Source organism: Eurypyga helias, unplaced genomic scaffold (genome assembly GCF_000690775.1).
Source record: "Eurypyga helias isolate BGI_N326 unplaced genomic scaffold, ASM69077v1 scaffold15041, whole genome shotgun sequence".
NCBI lineage: Eukaryota > Metazoa > Chordata > Aves > Eurypygiformes > Eurypygidae > Eurypyga > Eurypyga helias.
This window is the reverse complement of record NW_010231588.1, coordinates 2,375-12,576: the sequence shown is the minus strand read 5'-3', so window position 1 is coordinate 12,576 and position 10,202 is coordinate 2,375. Positions and strand designations below refer to the sequence as shown.

Genomic DNA, 10,202 nt, shown 5'->3' with positions numbered 1-10,202 from the left:
TGACGTGTGCCTGTTGGTATGCAGATCCCTGACTTCTGCTGACTGAAAAGTTAAATGCATTTAAACAGTACCCCAACCCATGCTCCAAGGGACAGAAGTCATGAGTTCTCTTTGCTTAACAAATCACTCATCAGCTCAGAGGTTCCTCATGCTTATTTCTACAGAACTGCTGCTTGTACCTTCTCTGCCTCACCCACAAACACACAAATTGGTTTGGGCTCTCACATGCTGCCCACTACCCCTTGGTTTGGGCACTTCTACTGCCATTGTTAATTACATACAGGTATTTGAAAATACTGTACCTACACAATTCCGTATTGCTTCCACATTTCACTAACTCCCGTGTTCTTTGATTTCATACTGTCTCAACCTTCTTACTACATTCATCATGAGAGCCATCTCACAGAAGCCTACGTTAGATAAGAGACTTCCCTCTATACTCAGAAAATGAAGTATCAGCAGACAGAAAGGAATCTGTTTCCAGTCCCAAAGCTACCTCCAGCTTGGTGGAACATAACCTCCTCCATTCAGCTTTTCCCCATAACTCAGCACCAGAGAAGAGGAATGAAAGAAGCACAAGAATTGAGAAAAAAAAAATATCATATTAATCACATTCATCAATGGAATTGAGCTGCGTCACCTCCCCACCTCTGGCTTGATCATCTCTCTCTTCTCTGTGAAGTATCTTCATGGTGACCAGCGCAGGAGGCGACAAGGGTGGGGAATGCCTCTGTAAGGATCCACTGTGGCTTATTTATGTAGGTAGGCATCAAGCCAGAGCTCCCCTGAATACTTCAAAGAGCTGCCAAGGAAGAACCATATTTCCTTAGAAACAAGGTAATGAAATACAGTGTCCAGGGAACAGATCCTTGTGGGAAGAATTACTCCTAAAGCAAAGGGGATCATTAAATCATGGAATTGTTTGGGTTGGACAGGACCTTTAAAGGTTATCTAGTCCAACCCGCCCTGCAATGAGCAGGGACATCTTCAACCAGAGCAGGTTGCTCAGAGATCTTCATAGGCAAGGCAATCCTCTGGAAAGATGAAGAACCACCAAACCACTGGGGCTACATCAGACAACGGCTGGAAGGCTAAAGCAAACAATGCAATTAGAATGAAAGCAAAAGGAGCAAGCATAGCAAAAGAGAGCCACAGGACTCCTCAGTGGAATAAAAAATATCTGGAGGGCAAGGAGGGGAAGAAAGGAAGAAAAAAGAAAGAATGAATTACAGTTCAAACTCATCTTTATGAAAACACCTCTTTCCTTGGAGCACACTTGGAGACAGAAGTTCCAGACCTGACATCCTACTGACCTCCGACTCTTCAGAGCTGAAGAAAAGGTACTCCCATTAGGTCGTTTCTACTGACACCTTCTGCCTGCTGCTACTGAAACCAGTGCCATGGCCGAAGTTCTCCAATCCCTTTTAATAGTCATCTATACTATCTACAGCTGTTCACAGAACTTCTGTGATCCAAGCTGGCTGCACCCCCCAACCCTACCCCACCTCCCCCCTTCCCATGCCCCTTGCTTGTTCCCTCCGTAATACTGGAAAAACCTTTCCCTCAGGGAATGCAGTGGGTTGATACATACTGCACTATGTCCGCAAAGGCAGTGAGCAGCGGCTTGCACTGGTACTCAATGCCGTGTTTGGCACACAGGGACTTCACCAAAGGGGCCACCTTCCAGTAGTTGTGGCGAGGCATTGTAGGAAAAAGGCTGTGGAAAAAGGATAATGTGATTCAATGGCATCCATCATCACCCCACAGAATTCCTGCCCCTCTTCTGTGCCTCAACCTCCTCTTATGCCCACAGCCATTTGTGCTCTGTGGTGGTCCCTCTCATGTCACTTCAAGCATCATCTCTATTAACCAGGAGTCTGGTAATTCTCACTCTTGTGCCATGCTACTCATAGCTGAAGTGGTGTTGGTGCACCCCGGTGCTCCCCAAATATTCTGACCCATCACTTGGAATTCTCATTCCATCCCCATATAAAGAGCACAAAATTTACCCATATTATCTTTTGTTCTTGCATTAGCTGATAGACAGACAGGGACATTGTAGGCTCTTCAAACCTATTGTAACTAGAACTCCTGGAAATTCCCTCACATTCCCAACCTATGCTTCAACTCACTGGTGTTCGATTTGGAAGTTCAGGTGTCCGCTAAACCAGTCATTGAATAAGGACTGATGAACATTACAGGTTGCCTGGAGCTGAGAGAAAAAAAAGTAATATTTGAGTGTTGCTTTAGGAATGCCCCTTCCCTTGCATGTGCCAAACACAACAGTTAAGCAGGTACAAGTTCCTCATCGTCACAGGCCTTCTGGCTGAATATAGCAACTCCAAGAGCTATCTCCAGTCGACATGAGCTGGCCATGCTGTGATATATGATTGTTAGGGACATAACTTACAAGAACAGGCTTGACTTCCCCGATGAGTTAAGCCATAACAGCCACAGCTGTCACCCCTCTAACTTAAGAAACTGTGTAATGGCTTCAGAACTAAAATTAGACTGAGCACACGAGAGATGTACATCCTTTGTGCACAGAAAGCTCCCTACCTGAACAGTACTGTAGCATCTCTAACTATTTTCCTTGAGGCATCTGTGCTCAGCATTTGAAGCCTCAACCCACTTCTGCACCCTCTTTCCTTGCACTAATCACTGACTTCACACAGTGGGGACAAGCTGCTCATGTTTTCCTTTCTCAGTTCCCATCACTTCCGTGACAGCTCTCCTGGGCATCATGTACCCAAAACGATAAGTTCTCACCTTTAAAGACACAGGTCTCTAGAAAGAAGCTCTTACCTGGGTGGAGAACCAGTCTACATTCTTGTCATAATCAATGTGCATCGGGATGTGATTCATTTGTGTAATCCAGACAAACCAGTTACTCTCTATAAACCTGTGCATAAAAGCAGACACAAACCCATCACTGAGCTCACACCTATGCCGTAACAAGTCAGTACAAAACACACAATCCAGCAGTTGCTTGACAAAATGAACACCAGGAACCCCAAACATCTGATCAGCAGATTGGACCTGCACACACCTTCTACCTTCTAAAGACACATGCCTGACAGACAACAACCTGCCTCTTGCTGAAAGAGATAAGGAGACAGGAAAATAGGGAGTCAATGAGAAAAATACCCAGGAGGCTGAAGAAAAGCTGACTTGAAGGATTGATATAAACTGGGTAAAGAAAATGGAGGAATTATAAGGTGAATGATACCTGACTAACAGATGAAGCCCCAGGATACCTTTCACCCCCAGTAAGGGCAAGTAGGTGAGAAAGAATCGGATGTAGAAGGTCAGCATCCAGGCCAGGTCCTGTAGCATAGGGAACAGACAAAACTTCACTAAGAGGAAGAATTACTGGCTTCTGAATTTACCATTCCATTTCCATGAGGAACTCCCTTTAAAACCTCTCATAGTATCTTCTACCGACAGATTTTTCCTCCCTGGCCCCATCACAAAGCAATTTGACACACAACCCCTCCCCAGCCATTCCTCTGCTAAGGAATTATCCCGGTCCTATGAGCCCAGCACAGGGCAAACATCAGAGAGGACATGCTATAAGGCATCACATTTTCTGCTGGATCTAAAGAGAAACAAAGCAGTGAGAAAACAAAAAACCCAGCTGATTAAAAGAATAGAGAGCTCTGGTTTACCTCCATCTCATCCTTTTTTGTCCCTCTTCACATTTCTTACAATCTCTCATTTCCCTCATGTTCATTTGCTCCTGACTGTCCCACCACCCAGGCAAGAATAAAACAGCCAAGATGTCTTGTCTCTAACCTCCACATCTCAGAGAAGAGACATCTTTTTTCTGCATTTTTTCTGAAGTCTATAAAACCATGCTATTCTTCAAGATTTTCCCCCAAAAAACTACCTTCCTAACAACTCTGAAAGTCTATTACACATCACCCAAATCATTTCACACTGAATTGTGCGGATTCAGTTTTAGGGTACCTGAAAGATACTTGAACTTAAATAGATAATTTTGCAAAACAGAGGCACATTGAATCCTGCTCCAACCTCCTCTGATTTCTGCTACTTCTTTTTATGTGCCCATAAATTTTTTTTCTCTGTCCGCAAGTTTTTATTGTATTTTTGTAAAACAAAAAGGAGTGTCCATAATGACCAGCTCTACCTTAAAGTAGGCTGTCATGCTACCTGAAGGGCAAGTCCTGTATGAACATCAATTCTGCAGAAGAAGGAATGATTCCAGATACTCACACACCCTGGATTGAGGCAGAACATCATTATTTCTCAGATCATATACCCACACCCCTTGCCACAGGGATACACAGCTCAGAGTTCCTCTCACTAATTTCTTGCACTGTAAAACAAGGAGTCACCACTGGCAAAGTGGAGCTGACTTACCACCCATTGTTTCCGCTGTATCACAAAGTAGAATATGTACCACTGGAAGTAAAGAGGCACCAGAGCTGGGGGACCAACTAGAGTGGAGAAATAGATTGCAGAGATATTAATTGTGCATTTTTATCCCAGTGAGATGGACTGGAAAAGGAAAGGGTTGAGTGAATGCTGTCCACAGAACTGTGGAAAGGTAGGGTTACTCACTGATGAAGAAGTACTTGTGCTGGTGGTTATAAGGCATGAATTTCTTCTTTTGCACACCAAGCTGTTAAAATAAGCAAATTACTCAGGCCGTGAAGACATCTGAAGACATATGTGCATACAGTGCTACCTACGCTTTCAAAGAAATGCATACTTAGATGCCTCGTAACCTTTAAAAGAGATGTCCTATCAAACTCTGCCAGCATCCACCACGGCATTGGCTTCATCTTTCCCTGGAACTGCTATAGTAAGGGTTTTTTGGGTTTTGTGTGGGTTTTGGGTTTGTTTTGGTTTTGTTTTGTTTTTTATGACCGCTATGGTAAGTTTATGGTAAATTTATCCCTGCCTTGGCTGCACAGCCCCTTGCACCACAAACGGCAAAGTGCGCTGGAAGGTCTTTCGCTACCAAGGACAGAGCTGCCTAACAACACTTAAACAGAAAACCACGAGGCACCGGGAACAGTTTGCTGCCAATATAGAGCTTCAGGAAACAAAAATCCTGTGATACTCATAACAAAGATGGCCGTGGGTAGAACTCCCACCTCTTTGCAATTAGTCTCCAAAGCAGAGAAATTATGATCTAGACATTAAACTGTGCCCACAGAAACAGGGGTAAATAGATTATCCTCCCTCTAAGACTGCTAATTTTTTCAGTATTCATTGTATAAACATAACATATCATGTCACTGACTTCCTTGAGGAACTCCATTATATCCCTGTACATGTCCAAACCAATTCCACATAGCAGCTCTCCCTTAATTTCAATGCAATCAGAGCATTTAAGCCAGATGACACTATGAATTTATGTAACTTTTTTTTTTAATGACCAGCAAATGCTAAAGCCATTCAGTTAATTTCAAAGGTGTACAGAAATAGAGCTGGAGTCCAGATGGGACCCAGTCTGACATCCACTGTCAGACTGAGATCACTAGAACAGCTTCTTTGATCAGTAATTGTAAATGTTCCAGATAGTCTTTGCTTGTCATCTGCTGCTTCATTTCCCAAAACACTACAATTAGTCAAAGCTCATTTTGGTGAAGAGAATGAATTGCAATCTTCTCTTCGTACAACTGCAAGTCTCTCATTAGAGAAATATTAACTTGTAATCATGACAAATATATCATTCTTATTTTAAAATAGCAAAAAATAAATTCTACTGAAATTTTAACAGTATAAAAATCTCAGAAGTATTGAAGTATTACTAAGGAATATTAGGGACTAGTGGAAGGCAAAGTAGCCCTATATAACATAGCAGGTCAACTCAAACCATTTTATGGGGGTATTTCTCATTTTACAGAAGCAATTTTGGTGGGTTTTTTTAACATTCAGAAAGAAATTTGGAAAATTTCAACCCATAGCAAGATTGTCTTTGGGAAAAAACCCCATAAAAAACGGTTGCAACTTTAAGTATGTGGAAGCTAGTGATGCATTAGGATATTTTATTTCTTGTTTTTCAAAGGCTATTAATGCCAAGCTGCACCTTCTCCAAATTCCCAAAATACTGAGACAACCCATTGACCAAAACAACTGGTCACTAGTTTCCAAGCTCTCTGCAGTATCCCAAATTGCTGTAACCCCCTCGTCTTCACCAGGTCTCACCTCTACAGAGAGCGTTTTTCCCAAAGCAAAAAATAAGGGGTGCATGTTAACGTCAGGGTCCTTTCGGAAGCAGTTGGGTTTAGCATGGTGTTGGAAGTGGAGGTGATTCCACCAGCTGGCTGGTGCTCCCTGCAGAGAGAAGGAAGAAGAGAGCACCATAAATAAGTTGTATCTTCTGCCCTTAGTTCTCCCTCCTCAGCAGTTCCTTGCATTTCCTTTCTTCTTATATCGAGATTGGTTTTGAGGCAGGGCAAGGCTCTAGCAGTCCCTCTCAGTACTGAATGCCCACCTTCAGATGGCCGATCACGAACTTGTGCACCCAGTGGTTCCATTTGGACTTGCTAAAGACTGAAAGGTGTCCAAAATCATGCTGCAGCCAGCCTGCCTGGGCCTGGAATTAAAAAACAAACAAACAAAACACAAAACAAAAAACCACAACAAGTGGGGGTGCTGCTGGGAAAAAAGAAGCCAGGGTTCTTTGCATCTAAAAAGGATTTTCTCTTCTCCCACTCCTACGCTCCTCACAACACCCCCCTGGATAGCAAGAGCATTTCCACTATTAAGACCCAACCCAAACACTTGTCTTTCGCTACAGACCACTGCAGTCCAGACCTTGCCTGATGACTTTTAGTCCCAGACAGTTGTTTTCAAGAGGAAAGAAAAAACATCATGAAAAAAAGAATCCAGTCATGGAGCTCAGAAACAGCATTTATTCTCTTACAAAACTGCACTGAAATCAGCAACAAAGTCTGCTTTACGGAGCAGCTTTCTGCTGCCTCCTCCGAGTACTTGCAATTCCAAGGAGATCAGCTGACCGCAGAGAAATAGCTGAGGCTTTGAGAGCTGCTCTGCCCCCTCCTCTAACTCCCTGCACATTCCCATGGGAACACGGTGGCTTGGCCCCGGCACAGTGCCTTGGAGCTCTGGCACAAGGGACCTCAGAAGCGTAGCATGGCTTTCATCGTATGAAGAAGGCTGGGAATAAGAACGGCTTTTACAAACTATGGGAAGCAAAAAGCAGGGCAAAGCCTGCTGTACCCAAGCAGCATGTCTTGGCACTGTAATTTTGCCCCTTTGGTGGAACACAGGGAGAAGCGGAATTTTGGGAAGACCACGAAGATTTCTCCTGAGCTTATGGCAATGAGCACCTAAGTCTCAAAGGGTTGGCTTTTGGTGTTTCTGGGGCTTCTTTTTGTCTAGCTGCTTACCTGGACAATGCCTAGAAGCACTGCAGAAAAGAGGAAAGGCACTGTGGATGCTCCAAAATACCAGATGATGAGCCAGGCTGCAACATCCAACACCAAGATGTGACAGAGATACAGGATGAAAAAGGTGCAGTTGGGGTTGAGAAGTCCCATCTTCTCAACAGTTTCACGGAGTTCACGGAAATCTTCTACCAGCTTTTTCTGTGGGGAGACCCAAGATCATCTGCTGATATGAAAATGCTGCAAGAACCCAAATTGGAGCTCAGTTTTCTCTCTCAAGGGCAATGGAGAAAAGCCAAGGGTCACCTGGAGACAAATCTTGACTACAAATAATGACATGAAGTGAAGGGGAAGCTTCAGACCAACACAGTGATTGCAGGAGATACTACCATTTTATGTAGAGGGAATTCTGGCTGCCAGTAAGAGAGGTCAAATAGCACAATTTCAACCCAAATGCCAAGTTTTTAAGATACTTACATTCTTGCTGGGCTCAAAGCTAGGTTGATCTGGTGCCAGTTCTCCAATTAAGAGTGGGCTCATGTACTTTCTTACTAGTGTCTTGTCAAGATGAAATGCTATGAAAGGATCCTGAAATACAGATATAGGAACAGGATGAAGAAAAATGACCTTTCAGGTGGCAGGAAAAGAAATCTATTTCATGACATCCTGGACTCAGCAGAAAGCAACCAAACTAATGGAGCTGTCTCAACCCGATTTTACTGCCACAAATCTTACTGTTTTCTTCACACAATAAATGAGCATTTGAAGCTGAATTCTATCATTTCCTATCTGGATGCTGTTAAGTGCACGTCACCAAGAAACACGGGGTCTTTCCCCTCTTACTTCTGAATCAGAAAATTTCATATCCTATTGAACAGGATATTCAATATCCTGTCAAAGCCCACGTTATTCTTGTGCTGGTTTCAGGCAGAAACGAGCTCCTTTACTTCACAGTGCTGTTGGATGGCCCAGAGCTGCTGAGAGAGTGTTTCATTCCATGGTACAACAGGATCAGGGAACAGGTGCAGTTCTGAGTAGGGAATTGTCCTGCGGATGGGACTGTTAAGGCTTTAGGCTTGCTTGATAGCCGGGTCATTAGCTCTTGGCATGGTTGTTAGCAGTAGGGCAGGTTCTTTTGTTAGTGGGCTGGGGGGTCAGCTGGCTTTCTCCCCACTCTGGGGCTCTCAGGTGAGGACTGCTCATTGCTTTGGGACCTGGCTGTTTGTTGTTTGGCCTGTGGTGAGCTATTGTATCATATGTTCTATTTTCTATTATTTTAATTACTTAGTATTAGTAGTATTGTTAGTATATGTATCACCAAATTTTTCATTTATATTATTAAATAGTTCTTATCTCAACTTTACAAGCTTTCCTTGTCTTTTCCTCCAACTCTCATCCTGCATTGGGCAAGGGGGGGAAGGTGAGCGAGTGACTGTGTGGTACTTAATTGCCAGATAAGGTTAAACCACAACCACAACAATTCTTTTTGGTGCCCAACGTGGGACTCAGAGAGTTGAGATAAGAACAGATCTGATCAGTGTGTGATAAATATTTGGTATAGCAATGTGGTGGTGGCTGATCAACACATTTTGTTCAGGGCTTTTTAAGTTGCTAATAGAATGGTGGGATCTACTGCCTTACATGTTCCTTATTACCCTGCTCTTCTATGCTCGAACCAGGTTGAGGGGTTTGGTTAGGCAGTTTGGTGTACTGCTGATGTTGGGAGGAATCTTATGTCTGTATCTGTATTTAATATTGTCAGCATCCTGGTACTTTGTGAGCTATCTCCTGGAGTCTTTCAATAACTACACCTTCCCCTTTTTCTCTGTGGGAACTAAGTCTATAGAGGAGAGATTATTCAGTGCCAATTTTTCCCTCTTCTCTTGGGCCAATGGCAAAAGTGTATGAGTATTCTGGAAATTTTGATGGGCTTGGGGTGTCCTATGGTCAGGGATCAGCACACTGCTGAATGTTCTCGTGATTTTGTGTAAAGTTAAAGAAATGTTTGGGAATGCTGCCCCATCTGCTGCTGGTGCTTGGGGCAGAGGCAGGCTCTGTGCAGCCACCCTAGTTGCCCTAATGTGAAGGGGGATGGCACAGACCCGTGCAGTGGGCAGGACAGTGGCCTAAGCCTGTGCGGCTGCAACCTTGGTTACATCACCTCCCACCATGGCCATGTCACCTCCCACCATGGCAAGTCCACCGCCCACTGTGGCTCCACCTCCCACCGCAGATCCACTTCCACAAATCCCCGTGGGCCAGTGCCATTTTCAGTGTCAACTGGTGCCATTGTCAGCAGCCCCAGAACAGAAACATAAATGGACATGCAAATCAGTCCATCTGGTAGAGGTTGATGAGATAGCAGGGCCATCCCGAGAGACAGAGATGAACGAGAAGGAGATGGGAGCAGAGCTGTCCCAGGAAAGAGAAACAGAATGACGCAGAAGCAACCACTCAGTCTTTATCTATGAGGGAGCTCCAGGATATCCAAAGAGACTTTGGCCATCGTCAAGGTGAACACATCACCTGGCTGCTCCGCTGTGGGGATAACAGGGCCAGTAGCATGGACTTAGAGGGCAGAGAAGCCAAGCAGTTGGGGTCACTTGCTGGCGAATGGGGCATTGACAAAGCGATTGGAAGAAGGACACAAAATGTAAGCCCCTGGAGCCGACTCCTGACAAGCGTGAAGGAAAGGTATCCTCTTAAGGAAAGTGTGCCACATCAGCCACGCAAACAGACCACCATGGAGAAAGGTATCCAGTACCTGAGGGAACCAGCTGTGTGAGAGAGTTTGTCGTGACCTGAACAATACACGAG

At 44.3% G+C, this 10,202-nt stretch overlaps 1 protein-coding gene across 1 annotated transcript; it reads right to left on the bottom strand.

The window, feature by feature from the left end:
• Nucleotides 1-587: 587 nt before the first annotated feature.
• Nucleotides 588-9,756, bottom strand: LOC104504142 (fatty acid desaturase 1-like). Its single transcript, XM_010161133.1, has 12 exons — nt 9,568-9,756; nt 7,863-7,973; nt 7,389-7,586; nt 6,470-6,571; nt 6,181-6,309; nt 4,585-4,645; nt 4,384-4,460; nt 3,230-3,327; nt 2,806-2,902; nt 2,133-2,212; nt 1,592-1,717; nt 588-802 (listed from the first exon to the last, which is right to left on the bottom strand). Exons 1-12 carry the CDS (start codon nt 9,754-9,756, stop codon nt 751-753), a joined length of 1,320 nt encoding a protein of 439 aa, XP_010159435.1. The 3' UTR covers nt 588-750.
• Nucleotides 9,757-10,202: the final 446 nt, after the last annotated feature.

Excerpts from the sequence above, each read along its gene's own strand:
- LOC104504142 (XM_010161133.1), bottom strand. The coding sequence starts at position 9,756 with ATGGCCCTGCTATCTCATCAACCTCTACCAGATGGACTGATTTGCATG. Across the intron at positions 6,572-7,388 it reads TGCTTCTAGGCATTGTCCAG|GCCCAGGCAGGCTGGCTGCA; the intron begins GTAAGCAGCTAG and ends TTTTAATTCCAG. Across the intron at positions 6,310-6,469 it reads TCGTGATCGGCCATCTGAAG|GGAGCACCAGCCAGCTGGTG; the intron begins GTGGGCATTCAG and ends TTCTCTCTGCAG.